The 19,875-nt window shown below is 38.2% G+C and overlaps 1 protein-coding gene across 1 annotated transcript in view; it reads right to left on the bottom strand.

Annotated features, from left to right (window-relative positions):
• The window catches only part of SH3BGRL2 (SH3 domain binding glutamate rich protein like 2), a 228,691-nt gene that overhangs the window by 152,905 nt on the left and 55,911 nt on the right, over window positions 1-19,875 (bottom strand). Inside the window, exon 3 of the mRNA XM_060205424.1 lies at window positions 11,177-11,257. Within this exon, the coding sequence (XP_060061407.1) occupies window positions 11,177-11,257 (81 nt within the window). The remainder of the gene's footprint in view (window positions 1-11,176; window positions 11,258-19,875) is intronic.

Below are 19,875 nucleotides of genomic sequence, written 5' to 3'. Positions count from 1 at the left end.
GTAGTGCCTCTCCTCGTTCTTTTTCTTTTCTTTCTTTCTTCTTCTCCCTGTCTTTCACCCTCTAGCTTAAAATAAATAGATACATAAGTCTCTGGGAGTGGTGGAATCATGTAGACACAAAACTAGCAAAAGCCCTGACAGAAAAAAAAAAGTGAAAAAATTAATGTAAAATAGTATCTTTAAAAAACAGGAAAAAATGTCTCCAGAGACTAGGAAATAACTCATTAGGTCAAAGTATAAGGCCTCTCCACAGGAGCCCCTGGAGTCAAGTCCTGGCACCAAATGAGAGCGCCATAAAGGATCTAGAGGAAACTCCATGAATGCTGGAGTGTTGCTGTGGTGTCTCTTTGCTCCATCAGTCTCTCCATCCCTTCTCTGTTTCCTTAGAAAATCGAGGATGTCGCAAAATATATACCTGAAAGCAGAAGTACACTAGAGTTTGCAGTTCCAGATGCCACCAGGATGCTGGCCAGGCTTCCCTGGATTGAAGACCCCACCAATGTGTCCTGGAGCTCAGCCTCCCCAGAGACACACCCTACTAGGGAAAGAGAGAGGCAGACTGGGAGTATGGACCGACCAGTCAACACCCATGTTCAGCGGGGAAGCAATTACAGAAGCCAGACCTTCTACCTTCTGCAACCCACAATGACCCTGGGTCCATGCTCCCAGAGGGATAGAGAATGGGAAAGCTATCAGGGGAGGGGGTGGGTTATGGAGATTGGGTGGTGGGAATTGTGTGGAGTTGTACCCTTCCTACCTTATGGTTTTGTTAATTAATTTCTTAAATAATAAAAAAATAATAATGGTGATAATGGAAAAAAAAAAAAGAAAATCGAGGATGTAAAAGTTGGGTTGGAGAGGCTGCTCAGTGGTGGTATGGTTTCTTCAAGCCCTGACACCAATTTCCAAAAAACAAAGTTTTCTTCCAGAAGACCTTTAGATCTCCTTTCATCTTTTAACGCCCCCCCCCACAAAAGAAAATAATGCTTCAAAAGTATTTCTCTATTAGAAATGCAGGTAAAAAGTTGAGTACAGAATAGTTCTACTGTCTGATAGAACTATAATGCAAGCCATTTATATAACTTAATTTTTTTAGTGACCACGTTAAAAAAAAAAAAGAAGAAAGGGGGTCTGGCGGTGGTACACGGGGGTAAGCGCAGATAGTAAGAAGTGCAAGGACCCGCACAAGGATTTTGGTTCCAGTCAGGGGCTCCCCAGCTGCAGGAGCGGCATTTCACAAGCGGTGAAGCAGGTCTGCAGGTGTCTTTCTCTCTCCCTATCTTCCCCTCCTCTCTCAGTTTCTCTCTGTCCTAGCCAATAAAACAGAAAAAAAGATGGCTGCCAGGAGGAGTGAATTCATAGTGGAGGCACCAAGCTCCAGTGATAGCGCTGGAGGTAAACAAACAAAAAGCCTGGGCAGCAAATGGCTTGCCTGCGAGAGCACAAGGACTCAGGTTTGAGCCCCAGACCACCACATCAGAAGTACCTGAGGCAGGGATGCTTCACAAGCAGTGGAACACTGCAATGGTGTCTCTTCTACTCTCTCCTTCTCACCTTTTAGCTTGAGGATAACAGGAAAAGGCTGCTGGGGGCAGTGGGGCCATGCAGGCACTGAGCTCCAGAAATAAATCTGGTGGCCAAGAAAAACAAGAGTTGGGGAGAGTGAAATTAGTTTTAATATTTCACTAATCCAGTATGTCCAAAACATTTTTGCTTAAAAATCCAACAAACATGAAAATATTAAGATATTATTTTATGCGGTCTAAACCTTGGAGGCTATCTATACGAATGCACACACAGTTGTTGGAAAAGTCATGACGTATTTTTGCATAGAAAACCAGAAAAATACGTCATGACTTTCCCAACAGTCACATATACATTCCCATGTAGCTTCAAGGCTTGAACCTGGGTCGTGCATCTGGCAGGGCATGTGTCCTACCTGGTGAGCTATCCCTCTGACCCTACTCTATTTTATACACACATCACAAATTCATCAAGGCACATTTCAAGTGCCCAATGCCAATCTGGATTCCTGGTGCTTTACTGTCCAGCACTATTTATATGGTAGAGCTTTTATTTCTCCAACATTAGCAATGCCCTCCTCAATCGCTATCGAACAGGCCGTGGCCGGTGCGCCGCTATGTTCCATCACTGGGGAGCCAGAGACGACCCGAACTGCCCCTGCAGCTACAGACTATGACCCACATAGTCAACGACTGCCACCTCTCCAGATTGAAAGGAGGTCTTGAAACTTTACATCAGGCTCAACCTGACGCTGTTGACTGGCTACGGAAGAAGGGCAAACGCTAGAAGAAGAAGCAATGCCAAATTTTTTTTTGTTGTTAAGAGTTTTTCAGTGGAATGTCCGGCTGTAGTGAACTATATTATTCTAAGCCCCCCCCCCCAAAAAAAAAAACCCATTTATTGCAAGAGTGTGGAGTGGTATTTTAAAAAAAAAGATCTAAGTCTTAGCACCATTAGTCAAACTAAAAATTTCAGTTAATTTGCTTTCAAATGCCAGAGGCTTTAGTCTATTAAAAATGCTGAGTTAGCAGGAGTCTTAAGAGAAAACACAAAATTACATTTTAGGTTTTTTTTTTTTCCCTTAACTATTTTTATGGAATGGGGCCCCTTCCTAGGTCAACTTTTTAAGTGACAGCTTGATAAATAAAGTGTGAGGCATTGTTCCACAGTCTGGGAAGCTTCCCCTGGTGCTAGGGCTCTACCATATGTTCCCAGGATTCAAACTCAGGGTCTCATGCTTGCTAAGTCACATACTCTAGGGTGAACGTCTGTCTGGTCCCTACATTTTATTTCCTTATTTACCTTTTTTTCTTTCTTTATTGCCACCAGGATTGTTACTGGAGCTCAGTGCTAGCACTATGAATCCCACTGCTCTCAGCAACCATTTTTTTTTCTTCTATTTTATTGGATAGAATAAAGAGAAATTGAGAGAAGAGGGGGAGATAGAGGGAGAAAGGCAGGCAATTGCAGACCTGCTTGTGAAGTGAGCCTCTGCAGGGGCTCAAACCAGGCTCCTTGCACATGGTACCATATGTGCCACTGCCAGGACTTTTTTTTAAAAATTTTAATGGGGTGGTGGGGGAGAGAGACAGAGATAGAGATTGATCTCAGAAAAACACAGAAAAAACAGAGCACTCCTCTGCTCTGGCTTATGGTGTTGCTGGGGATTGACCCTTGAACTTCCAAGCCCCAAGTATAAAAATCTTTTGCATAGCCATTATGCTTTCTTCTCAGTCCCCTTGTTTTTCTAAAACTTTATTATTAAAATATTTATTTATTCCCTTTTGTTGCCCTTGTTGTTTTATCGTAGTTATTATTGTTGTTACTGATGTCATCATTGTTGGATAGGACAGAGAGAAATGGAGAGAGGAGGGGAAGACAGAGGGGGAGAGAAAGACAGACACCTGCAGACCTGCTTCACTGCTTGTGAAGCAACTCCCCTGAAGGTGGGGAGCTGGGGGCTCGAACCAGGATCCTTAAGCTGGTCCTTGCGCTTTGCGCCACATGCGCTTAACCCACTGTGCTACCGCCCGACTCCCTATTTTATTATTATTATTTTAATTGCCACTAGGTCTATTTCTGGGGGCTTGGTGCCTATAGGATGAATCCACCATTCCCAGTGTCTTTTTCTTTCTTTTTTGGGATAGCAACAGAGAAATTCAGAGTAAGATCAAGATAGAGATACCTACAGCACTGCTTCACCAAATGTGATGTTTTCCCTTCCAAGTGGCTTAAACCCAGGTTCCTGTGCAGGGCAGTGTGTTCTCTTCCAGGTGCTCTAACTGGCCCCTACTTTCTTCTTCTTATACCAAGGGGTTCACACAAGTGCAAATATACAATTGTCAACAATATATTGGGTTATATTCACGATGCTGATTTACCTTAAGAATTATTTAACTAAGAGTACAAATTATCTCATATGACTTAGAGATCATTTTTTTAACTTACTTATATCACGTAAGGTCTCACATGAGAGAGAGAACCCAGAGCACCATCCTGGCATGTGAGGCACTGAGATCTGAATCATGAGCCTCAGGCATAAAAATCCCAAGCTCTACACAACAGAAATACACCCACCCCACCAGTCCAAAAGGTAAATTCTACAAGTGTTATTAAAACAGTAGTTTGGCCTGTTTTTCTAAGTCTATTTATTACATATTGATATATACGTTGAAAAGTATATAGGTATGTAGTCCATATATAAATTTCTTTTGGTGGAATTCTATACTAGAAAATCATGTGGTCTGGGAGGTGGTGCAGTGGATAATGCATTGGATTCTCAAACCCTGAGGTCCTGAGTTCAATCTCTGGCAGCACATGTACCAGAGTGATGTCTGGCTCTTTATCTCTCTCTTTCCTCCTATCTTTCTCATGACTAAATTCTTTTTAAAAAAATCATGACATTAATTACATACAATGTAACTAGGATTCTTGTGCTTTTTTAAAAAAGCTTCAAAGAAGGAATTCTTCAAGGGCAGATTGATTTCTGTATTTTCTCTTGCATGATGTGCTGACAGGTGTAAGGTCTACACACAATAAAAAACACATGATATATGCATTTGGCTTTATTTTCTCAAATATAATAAAGTTTTACACACTTTTCATATTTCTGGAATTAATAATATAAGTTTTTCTATTAAAATATGATTTCTTTTCACCTTAACAGTTAAATAAGCATAACATAACTTTTTAAAAGGCAGCACCATGGTAAAGGAAAAAAAGGCAAATGACATGGTTTCCAAGGAGAAATGGGATTCTCATAATAAAACATGTCTAATTAGCCAATAATCAATTATATGAAAAAGTGGAACTGCAATGAAATGCCATTTTACACTTCTCAGCGTGGTCAAAACCATTCTAATGATCTCAAATGTTGTAGATGTTGTTGAGTACTAGTAATTCTAGCACAGCAGTGGTAGTATATGTTGGTACCACTACGCTAGAAAACAACTTGGCCCTCTCTATTAAAGTTGATGGGCTTTTACTGTATAATGTAGCACCTGTATGTGAGATATGCATTCACTCTTGTGTGTACTCATGAGAACTCACAAAAAGAATATGGCGACATTGTCTTTTTCTCCTTCAAAGAGAGATGTAGTCCAGTATCCAGCGATAGGATGGGAGACATTTTATACAGTCAGACAATAAATTAGGACTTAAAAACAGTGAAAAGACATGATTTTAGGTCTTCAAATGATAATGCCCAACTACAATGGATATATAAAAAGTGAACAAAGACTATAGTTTAATTCCATTTATTATTATTTATGGATATGTATATACACAGAGGTAAAGTGACAAAGGACACAGACTATTATTAACACAGAGTTGAGCAGAGGGACTCCCGCTGTCAAACAGGGAAGAGCTCACCATGCCTCAAGGGGAAGGCAACAAACTGGTGGCAGGCACACAGGAGCTTATTACTCTTTGTATCTTAGTGTACATATGTGTATTAGCATATATATTCCATTATTCACGTGAAGTCATCTTAAAAACCAGAACAGTTGTAACAAAGAAAACAATCTTCATGTTTCAGGTGATGAACCACGGCCTGGAGCAATGTAGACTTACCTCAACTCCCCATTCAGCTTTCACATCTTTTTTTTTTTTTTTTTTTTTTTTTTTTTTACCTGAGGGTTGAGACTGTTGTCTAGGTGAGAGCTTGCTCATAGCATCTGAGGGGCTTACTGCATGCTGACTGACAAGAAAGCCAAACTACCCTGACCTGCATGTCTAGAAGAACTAAGGAAAGCTGAAAATCTGGGATACAAGTGGGCAGTGATTTCTTGGCTAGGTCTTAACAATTTAGCAAATTTCTGTACACTTATAGCCAGCTCTCTTCTCTCTCCTCCTTTATCAGACTTCTGTCTTAAGAGTTTAAGGTTAGAAATAGTTCCGTGATGAGCTCAACCTAAGACACTGCCTGCAGAAACCTTCCTTTACTTCTGTTTTCAGAGATGGGTGCATCAAAGGCGGCCCTGTAGGATTTGGGAGCAACACTTCCTTCTTTCCTGCATCCAGTTGGGGAAACAAATCAACCAACTGTGGCTTCAGTGTCCTTGGTGTACTACACCATTGGTCATCCATTGGCATCAAGTATGGGGAATCTTAGATTCTGGCCACTATCTGAGGTGAAGCTGTGGTCAGCTTTCAATAAACAACATGGGACCACATATGCATCTCTTCACTTGGCCAAATGACCTGCCTTCATTTTGAAAACTAATCTACTGCTTTCAAGATAAGGAGTTCACTGTTAAGAGAAGAAATACAGCCTCCCAACTAAATAGGAATATTTCAACTGAACATCGAACTAAAATTAGACAAGGTGTTAGAAATGGTAGGGAACAAACACTCCATTTTCAGAACATGTGTTTGCTAGAATTTATTCCTCTTCAATGTTGAGTATAAAATCTGAGATTTCACCCATGTGTTTAAAGACAAAAATATACAAACAAGTCTAAAAACAAGTGTTCGAATCACAGTGGACCCTGACATTTAAGAAAAGCTGTTAGATTTCTAGAAAAAGCAAAACTTTATATAGCAAAACAAGGAAACAAAACGAACAAAACAGGAGGCTTTAGCATCCTTCAATAACAAGACAAAAATAAGTTTCATTTATTATTAAATCCACGTAATACAAAAATATGTATGTGGGAATACTGAATTAGTCTATAAAAGAAGCTAATCATAATAAAAGAGGTTTTGAGAGGAAAGATATCTTCCTTTTCTCTTCTTAAATTTTAACAGAACTTAGAAAAATAGGTATTACCCCAACTATATTCCCCAATTTGCATACACCTAACAGGGTGACACTCTGTATTTTATCCAATTTTAAAATGGCATGATTTGATTCTTAGCAGTATGTTTCCTTGATCAGTCGAGATTGGGTGTGTTCAGGGTGGTGTGACCATATACAACAGTATATTTCCTCTGCTTCATAAAACTACTACAGGATATAAAAATTCTGTCTTAAAATACCCTTGGCGTTTATTTCTGTCATTTCTGTCTACTTCTTTCATAGTGTTGGAAGATTCTGATGATCAAAATCAGCTAGTTTAGGCAGCTCATTAAAAAAGGGAACAAGGAAACTAAACATGATTGGGATTCATCTGATGAAACAGTGTAAGAGAGGACACAACATTCACTAAGCGCACTGTACTTCTATAGGGCAGCCCCTCAGTCCTCTGCAGAGTTGGGCACTGCAGTAAATGTTACACAATGTGCTCCCAGCTCCCTCTGTAATAAATACAGCAAAATTAAAAACAAAATAACAAAAAAAAAGGAGAGAGGCTGGGGAGATAGCTTAATGGCTTGAGGCTCTGAGGTTCTAGATTCTACCCCCAGCACCACTGGAATCCAGACTTCAGCAGTGCTCTGCTCTTTCTCTTTGTATGTCTGTCTGTCATTAAAATAAATAAAGCTTTAAAATAAAAAAAAAATGAGGGAGCTGACTGCAAGTGTGTGTTACTATGACAGTTATTTAACACTACTTCTATGTAGGAGAATCATACTGGATACCTGGGTATTTTCTTGAATCTGCAATTTCACAATTTAACTTATAGTTTCAATTCTACTCAGTTGATTCCTGGTGCGTACTGGCAAGAGTAGAGTTAATATGAACTGAATAACTGTAACATTAAACTTGAAATTCTAACACTTATCTTAAGACTCACATACTCAAATATGACATCCAGTTCAAAACTATTTTCCTGGATACTCCCTGGGATTTAACAAACGGAATGTGATCTGGAGTTTATTTAATGCCAACTAAACAATAAACTAATGCTATGACCTTATAGCAGGTTTTTGGAGAGAAATTATACGTGAATCTGTTCCAGTCAAGCAGAAAGAAATGTGCGTTATGGCTTTTCTTCAGGTTACAGCCCTGGACTACTGTCTCAGGTTGGGACGTCATCTTTAGCACTCAACGAGTACTTAGAAATAGCCAACATTTAGCAAGTTGGGGGAAGGGGTTAGAGCATGGGAGAATATATGTTAATAGGGCTTTAACTTCTGTTCTTTCAATTTCAAATAAATGTGCTAGGAATCTAAATGGAAGGTCCAGCACCAACATGCTGAGAACAGCAGAATATTTTAGGCAGCCCTCTGAGAATTCATCCTACATAAAGACTGTTGCCCTCTTTGGCTACTAAAAACTCTAAAACATGCTATCAGGGACACAAATAGAAGAAAGTAGCCTCTTCCCTAATGAAGTACACACGTTCAGTGTTTTTCCAAATAAAGCAGCCATTTTGCATGCCAAGCATAATTCAGAGTGACATTCTGATGGTCTCTTATACGCTGCACTGAAAAGTCACTAGTGCTCTTAGATGGAGTGACAGCCTGTGTCTGCAATATGAAGTATCTGAGACCTTGCACTGGACAGAAACATAAGCAAGAAAAGTCATGGGAACAATGCAAAGACGGGGGTGGGGGGAGTCAACTGTACAACAGCATTAGTATTTTTAATATGCCTCATCAAGGGTTCATAAAATATATCTAAGATCTCCCTTTCTCAAAAAAATATAATCCCTTCACAAAACAGAATAAGCAACTGTAGCCAGGGGAGTTACTTTTAAAAATATATGTGTACTTATGCACAAGAAGTGCTGTTAATGCCTTCAGATAGGAATACATTTTTCCTATAAATTTACCCTAATTAGTGTACCTCTTCAAATATATATTTTAAGCAGTCTTACACAACTAAGTGAAGCTTTGCCCTTGCAAGAGATAAAGTAGCATTTATTTTCCAAAATAGCAATTATTTTCACCTCTATAAATGGGTTCTGATCACACACTGTTGCAACAATGATTTCAGGCGACATCTGTAGGAGACTGGAGAATGTAAGGGAGTGAAAGTTTCCTTTACTAAAAGGAAACTAGAACAGCTGTTTGTACAGGTGTTACTGAAAAGCACTGGAACCGTGACGCATGTGATTCTGCAGCAAGAGTCTTTGACTCTGTGTTAACCTGATAGTCTTTTTCCCTACTCTGCCCACCAGATTTCAACAGTCTGCCCCAGACTGATTTCAAGAGTGCCATTCAGGCAGTTTAAAGAGAAACAGGTCTGAGCTATACTGGCGTCAGCTACAACCTAGAGCAGATGGAACCTTTTCTGTTTGATGATGTCACCCAGTTATCTTTCATTCAAGTAAACACACCTACAAGAGGTTACAGTACTTTGCAAGTGAGGCAACCGCAGGCAATTCTGAAAAGAAGAAGAAACAAGACAAACAAACAAAAAAAAAACCCGATTTAAGTTGAAAGCGATCATGATCATGCAATCCCACTGCACCCATGTCTTCTAAAAACACCTTTCTCCATAACAAGCCGAGTTACTAGTGATGCATGTGGCTTTAGTCACAGTGATGCATTAGGCAAGCAGGTCTGTGCTGAGTACCAGGGGGTGCTCCAAAATGCATCTCCATCACCCACATTTCCTTTCTAAGGTTCTGCCTGTTTATTTAAAAGAAAGAGGGGGGGCAGTTATTGCATTGTGAGGGCAAAAAAAAATCACCCTGGCAGTTAATATCTTATAAACATCAGATACAGAATGGTTAGAAATTATACTGTGGTAATTTTCCTAACATACAGTCTAATGCTCTACCTTTATAAAAATAGTTTTAAGAACCTTTAAATATTTTATGTGGGCTCGCCTCTGTTTAAAACGTGCATAGAACCCTCCCACAAGCCATCTGTGGACTCACGTATGCAAAGACAAAGCAAGACTTCACATCAGCTTGGACTACAGGTGCTGGGGTATAATTTACATCACTGCAAGTCTCTGCCTTCCTCCCACAGGTATCCCAGAAATGGCACTAATCCTGGGCAGCCTCCACAGACCTATTACTTCCAGACATCCCTGTAATGCACTTTCATTTCAATTTGGTCTTAAAAAATAGGCACTTTAGAAATAAGCCTCAATTTGAAACATGGTCAGAAATCTCAATGACTATGCACTATTATGAAAGATTGCAAAGAAATACACCAACAGGTTAATGTGGTTATCACTGAGCTGTGGGATAATGGGTGACTGTTACTTTCTATTGTATACTTTTTTTCTATATCTTCCAGATTTTTCTACATGAGCCAAGACCACAGTCATTATCGGAAAGAAGAAAACAAAAATTAAAGGGGAAAAAAGTAATAAAAATATTCTCTTACTCAATAGAGAAATGCTTCTCTTATTTAGAAAAGTAAAATCATGTGCTTCACAAAGTTGCAACAGTAAAGTTCATTTCTGACTCTAGTTATTAGAATTGTGAGCCTTTTATGATCAGGATTTATAATCTAATAAAGTAGCTTTAAAATATTTTTATTAGGGGGTCAGGTGGTAGCACAGTAGTTTAAGTGCACGTGGTGCAAAGCACAAGGACCAGCGTAAGAATCCTGGTTCAAGTCCCCGGCTCCTTACCTGCAGGGGAGTCGCTTCACAGGTGGTGAAACGGGTCTACAAGTGTCTATCTTTCTCTCCCCCTCTCTGTCTTCCTCTCCTCTCTCCATTTCTCTCTTCCTATACAACAACAAGGACATCAATAGCAAAGATAATAATAACCACAACAACGATAAAAACAACCAGGGTAACAAGAGGGAAAAAAATGGCCTCCAGGAGCGAGCAGTGGATTCGTGGTACAGGCACCGAGCTCCAGCAATAACCCTGGTGGCAATATATATATATATATATATATTTTATTAGTTTATAATTGTTAGGATTTTTTCAAGGTTAGTCATTTGTTACTGTAGACCATCTCCCTTCCAATGTAAATGAATTAAATGTACAAGAGACCTTAAAAATAGGACTTTGGCTCTGCTGAGTCCAAGCTTTTAGAAAGCTATAATTCAAAAAACATAAACTTGAAATTAAATAGAAAGCATCTACTACACTTCCACTACTTTAAATCTTCTTTGAAGAACAGAGTATAAGTTATAAAGAGGTTAAATTATGAATAAAAAGAAATCATATTATAGACTGGCAATTAAACAATATAAAGAAAAAGCAGCTTGTTTTTACATTGGATAGCCTTTTAACTATACATTTGACAAAATGAAAGATAAGCACTGTAGAATCTCTTTATGCATTCCTTTAACACTTTTGAACTCAATCCTGAAAAACACTTCAAGAAAGATGAAATTTTAAATGGGATTTACATACCGTTGATGCCAACCTTGACTTCAGGCCTAAGAATGAAAACACTGTGTTACTTTCCTTTGATTCAAAAAAACTGTCATAATCCTAGGGGGAAAAGAGAGAAAAGAATATAAACAAAAGCAAACAATTATATTTGCATTTGGCATTCCTGGATTTTTCTTTTTTTAGATTTATTTATTTACTTATGAGGAAAGAGAAAACCAGAGCATCACTGGGGTAAATGTAATCCCAGGGATAGAACTGGGTGCCTCACGCTTGTAAGTCCTATGCACCTGCCGGGGGAAAGCTTTGTGAGTGGTGAAGCAGTGCTGCGGGTGTCTATCACTCTCCCTATCTGCCCATTCCTTCTCAATTTCTTTTTTTCTTTTCTTTTCTTCTTTTTATTACAACATAGGTTTTTTTTTTTAATCTCTTTACTGGGGGATTAATGTTTTACAACCAACAGTAAATACAGTAGTCTGTACATACATAACTTTTCTCAGTTTTCCACGTAACAATACAACCCCCACTAGGCCCTCTGTCATACTCCTCAATTTCTGATTGTCTGTATCCAGTAAATAAACAGAGATAAGAAAAATTTTTAAAAAGGAAAAATGTACTATTGTTCCAACCAAGCCAAAGAAGAGCTGCATAATTCTGTCGGATGTGCTCTGTTTAAGACTAGTATGTCTTGGAGTATGGTGATAAATGTGGCAATTTTAAAATCTAAAAGATTACTTAAATGTAAAACAATGACAACATTAATAAAATTTCCCTATGTGCCAAACTAAAATTTATTTGTGTGCAATGACTTTGACCTAAGATTTCACTCCCATGTGAAATCACTCAGTCCCACTATTGATATTTTGGACTTCAAAAAAAGAGTCATTGGGTAAACACAAAGTCTAAAGGTCTCTGTGTGTCAATGCTTGTGATTCTATTCTGCTTTTGAAGTTTTCCACAGTCTTTAAGACTGTGTTTTCAGAGAGAATAAAAAGATCAAATAAAAACTAGAGGAAACTATATTCTATGTAACATTTATCTTTACCTCAGACACAGAATAATTTTTCTCTTTTTATTTTCACAAGAGAAGTCATCAAGGCATTTTGGCCAGGTTTTATTAACTGTTTCTTTTCAGAAATATATATATATATATATATATATATATATATATATATATATATATACACACACATATATATGTATATATATTACTATACTATTTCTCAGTTGATGGGAATCAGTGATCGAATATGGTCGAAGTCGGTTTGATAGTTTTATCTTAATGATAAATGTCTTAAACAGGCAATGATCACAGTAGACATTTACTATGTGATAGATACTTTATATCACTTAAGTACATCACTTAATTCTCCACCATGGCCCATAAAGTTGGAGAGAGGCTTAGAGGAAAGAAATATGCTGTTTAAGTTTGATAGCTAGTAATATAGTGCTGAAGTGGACCAATTCTCATTGCTACTGAAATTCATGTGTTTTTTAAAAAATATTCTACAGTTCCTCCTGCCCAAGAGGACATGGAACAATGTATGCCACGGTCACTGAACCCTAATAAATCTACTGTTCAGCTAAGCTAATGGCATCACAAGTGCTTCTGAAATGTGCAGGAATCTAAATGAGAGGCAATGACCTGTAGAACAGGGATTTGTTTCTTGAAAACTATGCCTCATTTGATAAAACCTTGAATTACTTGACTTTGTATAGAAATGCTCATGTTTAAATGCTTCCGTAAGATGCATCCTGCAGCACCTTTTTCACCACTTGTGAAGTGTCCCCGCTGAAGGTGGTGACCCAGGGCTTGAACATGAGTCCTCATGCACTGTAACACCTACAATCTACCAGGTGTGCTACCACCCTGCCTCTTGATTCCAACTTCTTATGAAGAGAACATTTTCTGGATTATGTATGCAGATACTGGCTATAATTAAGCACTACTACTAATGTAACATTTATCCAAATGCTGTAATTACAGAAGTACAAAGCAAGCTAAATAGCTGTTTAAAACAAATGTGTTCAAATAAAAATCTATGCTAAAGACATTTATGAAGTCATGATAAAATCTACAACAGGTAGAGTTCATAACAGTCTCATTTTCCCACAGAGCTGCTTAAGGCTATTTCTCATACACTGTGATCAGACTATTATGGACTACACAAGCACTGAAACAAAGACCTCAAAGTGTTTTGCCCTTTGAGTGTTGCCTAAAAGAAAAGCGAGGAAAAGTCACAGCAGTTAGTCTGAAAAGCTGCACTGCTTCCCTCACCAGGTCAATGACAATTAAGAGACAGAGCCATATTATTTCTAATTGCCAAGGGCATCACCAAAACCAGGAGGCCATAGGGAACAAAAACAGCAGCAAGGAAATGGTGGCAGCAGTCAGTTCTAAATGAGCCAAAGCAAATCTGATTTCCCCAAAGGAAGAAAAAAGAAAAATTATGATTAAGACTATAAGAGGCTCCTTCAATTTTCTCTCGAGCCTGAGAATAGCCTGTGAATAGAATTTCTTGATTTAGTGGTTAAGGAAGGCTAATGCTATATTTTCCTTTATGAAATCTTGATATAGAAAGAAGGAATAGTCTAAGCTCCATTCCTGGTAAGAGTTGCACATGCTACTATAATGCCAACCTGACTTCTCTTGGCAAATGACTTCACCACTGTGTCCTGGAACCCCACTTCCCCAGAGTCCTACCTCAATAGGTAAAGACAGAAACAGGCTGGGGGGGAGGGGTATGGATCCACTTGTCAATGCCCATGTCCAGTAGAGAAGCAATTACAGAAGCCAGACCTCCCACCTTCTGTACCCCATAAAGATCTCTGGTTCATACTCCCAGAGGGATAAAGAATAGAGAAACTTTCAAGGGAGAGGATGAGATAAGGAACTCTGGTGGTGGGAATTGTATGAAATTGTACCCCTCTTATCCCGCAATCTTGTCAATCATTATTAAATCACTAATAAAATAAAATTAAAAAAAATATATGTACAATATAGTTTTTGAAAACAGCTTTGTTCAGCCAATTTTTTTAGGCCAGATATAAAATATATGGGTTATCTCAAAGCTGAAGATTTGAAATTCCTATTTCATGTTTAGCATTTCTGACCATGCTGGTGCAAGACAGATAATTCACCCAACTATCAAGTAAAATTGGAGGGGAAAACAATTTTATGCTAAACGCAGGAAAGGAACCATTTAATAAAAGGTAAAGAAATGCTTGGAATATGTGAAACAAAACAAGTGGACTGCTAGAGGAACCAGAGCAGAGGATAACATAGACCTTTCCAAGGACTCCTTTCTCCCAAGAAAATAAACTGAGATTACACACAGAAAGATCTGGAACAGCCTGTGTTGGGACAAAATAAGCACATACAACCGACCCTGGAGAACACAGTGATAATTCACAGTACACAAAAATCTTTATCAAAACTGCTTTGAGTTCTTATTTTTGGAGAGAATAAAAGAGATAGCATATCCACAGAATAAGTTGACATTTTTTAAAGTGATTAATAAGAAACAGACAATAGCAAAAGAGCTCCTGGAAATTAAATTTGAATGCTAATTTACAATTTTTTAAACTACGATGAAATCACTAACAAAAATCATTTAAAAAAAAATCAAATACATAAAGTAAGTACAGAACAGGAAGGGATTAAAAACCAAGCTAATGATCTAGAAAACAAAAGTTAAGAATTCTTCCTGGACAATAGGGCTTCAAGACCAAGAAATGAAAATTACTAGATAAATCACAACAACTTAGAAGGCCTTATGGTTAGTACTGGTTTTCCTCATATGTGATATATATATATCCAGAGGAACTGAATAAAACAATAATATGGGTTTGCATTCCTAATTATTGCTTACCAGAAGAGGATGGAGAAGGATGGGAGGCTGAAGGGGGACACAGATCAGTGCAAAAGGAATATGTTCTAATTTTCTTTTCTTTTCTTTTATTGTCATAGTCACCAGGACTTTACTGCTCCAGGCTGACTTTTCCAGATTGAAAGACAGAAACAGAGACAGAGAGACAGGGAAAAATATCACAGCATCAAAGCTGGAACCTGGGACACGTTCATGACAAGGAGGTGCACTATACAGATAAGATACAGAAAGAGAGAGTGACAGAGAAAGAGAGAGAGAGAGAGAGAGGGAGAGAGAGGACAAGCAGAGCCCTGCTCAGCTCTGGCTTCAGTTCTGGCTTAAAAGGGTGCTGGGGATTACACCGGGGTCTCAAGACCAACCAGCCTCTGGCATGAAAGTCTTTTGCATAACGATTACGATGTCTGAACTCTGTGTAATGTTGCAATGAAATGATAATCAATAAAAAAACAATTTAAGGAAGCCAATCAAAAATAGCTTTTTCAAACTGAAAAAAAAAAAGTACTATTTTTCTGATTATAAAGTTCCACCAATTTCTGAAGAGAATTAACGTTTTTTTAAGAAGCACATTTGGGTGAAAGTCTAGAACTTCAAGAAAATCCTAAAACCTAAGTAAACCAGCCTGCTTTATATAATAATCTAATCTGAAAGCCATTAAGCCTTCCAATCAATAGATGAATACAGAAAGTGTACTGGTGCTTCTTAAAGGGGCATGGCTTTTAAATCTAAATTTATGTATTTGACCATATTATCCATAGAGAATGAAAGCAAAGACTCAAAAATTAAATATTTCAATTTACCATGTAGGAACAACACATTGGCACAATTTTCCAGGAGGTAGTTCAAACACATCAATAAATCTAAGGAGAGACACACCACTTTTAGCTTGACCCAAGGAGTATGAGGTGTAGTATGTGAAAGGCTCAAATTAATTAAGAGAATCTCCTGAATATTGACAGTTGTGTCAATCTCTAAGCCACAGAGACTTAGTACAATAGGACTATCTGCCTGCCCTCTGTTACAGCTTCTCACACAACCAGTTTGGTAAAGGATAGTATTTACAATGATATACACAGATATAAATATACCAGGTATTTATATACTATAAATATGTTTATAATATATAATATTGGTAGCATTTAGATAATATATATTTTATAGTACTACAAATTACATATATTATGTAGTATATAAGTATGTTTTTTTTTAAATGTGTTTGTTTTTCTTTGTCAGGTTGGAGAGAAATTGAGAGGGGAGGGAGAGATACAGAGGGAGAGACAAAGAGAGACACCAGTAATGCTAGTTTACAACTCATGAAGCTTTCTCACTGCAGGTGGGGCTGGGGAGCTTGAACCTGGGTCCTTGCACATGATAACATGTGTACTCACCTGGTTCCTATAAATATATTTTAAAACTTATAATACTTATAGTTACAGGAGATAATGTGATTGCTATAAACTTTAGTGAAATGTACACATACATGCATGTGTGGGTGAGTTTATGTACTATGTGTCTAAATCTATATGAAGGGAACTAAGCCCTGAGAATCATGCAAAGAAAAAGTAAATAGCATCTAAATGTTTCAATTAAGGAATACTAATATTAATATACAAAACAGAGTAGTAATAACTCAAAACTACAAAGCAGGAGCCGGGTAGTGGTGCACCTGGTTCAAGCCCCCATTCCCCATCTGCAGGGGAAAAGCTTTGCAAGTGGTGAAGCAGTGTTGGAGGTGTCTTTCTGTCTCTCTCCTTCTCTATCACTCTCTTCCCTCTCAATTTCTGACTATCTGTAACCAAAAAAATAAATAAAGATAAGACTTTTTTTTAAAAAAAAAAAGCAAACTACAAAGCAGAACCTCAAAATATATGCTACACCTTGAGGATTTGGTGCAAGTTGCCAGTTAAAGGTAGAAGGAAAGTGACTTTTTACATTCTTTTTAGATAGAGGCAGAGAGGCTGAGAGAAAAAGAGGGAGAGGAAGAGGGAGAGGGAGAAGAAGAGACAAAGGGTTTGTGTGTGCATGTTTCTGTGTGCGTATGTAAAAGACACCACAGCACCAAAGCTTCCTTCCATGCAGTGGTGGCCAAGCTCGCAGACTTTATGATCTTAACAACAACAACAGTAACTGGCCTTACTGTATTAACAGTTTTGCTTTCTTTACATTAGCCACACCTGCATAAGACTCAAAATAGATTAAAGAGAGAGAGAGAGAGAGAGAGAGAGAGAAAGAGAGAGAGAGAGAGAAATAACACCACTAAACATGTAGCTGGTGTGGCCTCAAACTGTCTGAATGAAGGTTTTCAATATTCACAGCACAAGACATCATCTTTATGAAAGTCACACTCCAGGGAGTTACCACTGTAGAATATAGAGGCCTACAACTCGATAAGGTGAAAATGGGAGATTAAACATTTATAGACAGAGGAATAAAAACAAAGGCTAAACAGAAGAGATAAAACTGCATAAAAAACCTAATTAAACTGCTATGCTTATAGGTATATGACTGATCAGCAATCAGCAACAAAGAGGAACTGGGGGTGAGGGGTAGTGGAAACTCACTCTAGATTTAGACAAAGAAAGCCCAGTCCTGGCACTGGGCTCTTTCATTTTTGGGGGGTGGTGGTGGAAGCAGCATGGGATAGAAGGGGTGTCACTGGCTTCCTCCCTCCCTCCCTCACTGAGCAATCTTAATATAACATAATGCATCAGCGTTTATACTACTCGTTCCCCTTCACACAAATGTTCCTCTCTTAGTATCTGTGAAGATGCCATAAAAGGTATTTACAGTAAGAACATTTAAAGACTCTCCTTGATTGGATAATTGATCCATTAGACAGAAAGCCTTGGTATGGAGATTTTTAAATTCAGAACTATAGTTTCTGAAGAAAATTCTATCCATGGTCTAGGTGAGCTTCTAGTAGAAGTGGTTTCCCAAGTGACTATCATTGTAAATGCTTAGAAAAAGGTTCAGTGAGGATGCTTGCAATACACTATACTTTGACTTTTGTTAACAAAACATGAAGGGACACTCAGGATCTATAAGACCCACGAGTACCTGCTAGCTTCCTACCCCATTTGCATAACCAATGTTTAAGTATGTTCCATATTGCTAACATATGGCTAGATACACAGACTATAACAGATACACATAGTGACTGCTAAGGGTGAATATGAAGACCCCCCAGAGGAGCAGATATGAAAAAAAAAATCTGTGAATAAATATAACATTACATAGGACAGGGAAGAGAGGAAATGATAACTGGAATCCTAGCTAGAGAATTCTCAATAACAAGGGATGTTTTGAGTTCAGGTTTGAGAAAGAAATAAGTTATTAGGCAGAAGGTAAAAAAAATTACAGAATCAATAGTAAGCTAAATAGATGAGGTAAGGAAAATGGGTATGGGGTGATTTGGGGGGGTTACGTCCTCAATATCAGGAAGATGACATGACTATTAACATAAATGCTATATATCTCTTTGAAACAGAGCACAACTTCCTGTGGATAATGGAGAATCTGGATTTGTAACTTCCTGTTTTCCCCCTATTGACTCTAAACAGAGTCCTGTTAACACACAACTACTAAAAAGTTAGGTTTTGAGGTAGATTAAAATTGGTGTCAATTGCTACTTTCTACTCCAGTCGGCTGGAAGACACAGTTTTCATGACAGAGACCTGGGGAACGACTAACCTTCTGTTTCTCAAATGTGAGTTCTGCAGAACCACAGGAAGCTGAGGGGAAGGCAGATGGTCTAGAGCAAGGGTTCAGTCTGTGAGCGCAGAACAGTGCTGATATTTTGCAAAGGGTTAGAAAACAAAACAAAAACAACCAACAACAACATAAAAAAAAGCTGAATATATAGGTAGGAGAGAATGATGTGCATTTGTTGTAAGCAAGAACACATCCCCAGGACACACCCAGACGCAGCCTCAATAGGTTACCAGCTGTGGTTACACCTAGCCCCATCACCCCCCGGGACACTCACTGGCACTAAAAACTGATCCTGTGCTTCTGCATCACCCCCTCAATGTTCAAATTTGGGGCTGGGAAGAACTAGCTGAACATGCCAGAGAGCTTCATTTAGAGCTACTGATCTCAATGGGCAACATACTCAAATGTTATAGGAGAGAAAGTAATTGTCCATATTGGTTTTGAAGTAGCTTAGTAGCTATTTACATTTCACATGAACTTGTTCACTGAACTCAAAAAAAAAAAGGTAATAAATTTCTAGTAATCCTAGGAAATAAGAGACTCTTGCTGTTATTATGTCCTTTCACTTACAATGGGGGGGGGGGGGACTTGCACCACAAGTTATCCAATCAAATGAAAACATCAGAAACTATCAATGAGTAAAGCAAGGCTCATAAAATCAGGTAGGATGACTGAGGCCATAGTTACTTTCCCTCAAATGTTTTTGCTCTTGTCAAAGTTGAATTTACTTGATCTTGATAGGAACAGACACTATCTTTCAAACAAAAATAAAAATAAAAATAAATAAAGGAAGGAAGGAAGAAAGAAAGAATTACACAAAACCTTCCACCTTCTGCACTCCATAAAGAATTTTAGTCCATACTCCCAGAGGAGAAATTGTTAGGGGAAGATGACCAGAGGGCTCTGAACTCCAATTCCATCAGGACCCAAAGAGAAAAAAGGAAAACAAACAAATAATCCCCCCTCCAATGGAGGGACATTCAAAAGTAGTAGATATGACTTAGAAAGGAAGAAAAGGCAAGGCCACAGAAAAAATGGATATATATATATATATATATATATATATATATATATATATATTAGATAGATAGTTATAGAAAGAATAGTCAACCCATATCTGTG

This window comes from Erinaceus europaeus, chromosome 13, assembly GCF_950295315.1.
Source record: "Erinaceus europaeus chromosome 13, mEriEur2.1, whole genome shotgun sequence".
Lineage (NCBI taxonomy): Eukaryota > Metazoa > Chordata > Mammalia > Eulipotyphla > Erinaceidae > Erinaceus > Erinaceus europaeus.
This window is presented reverse-complemented; position numbering and strand designations above follow the sequence as displayed.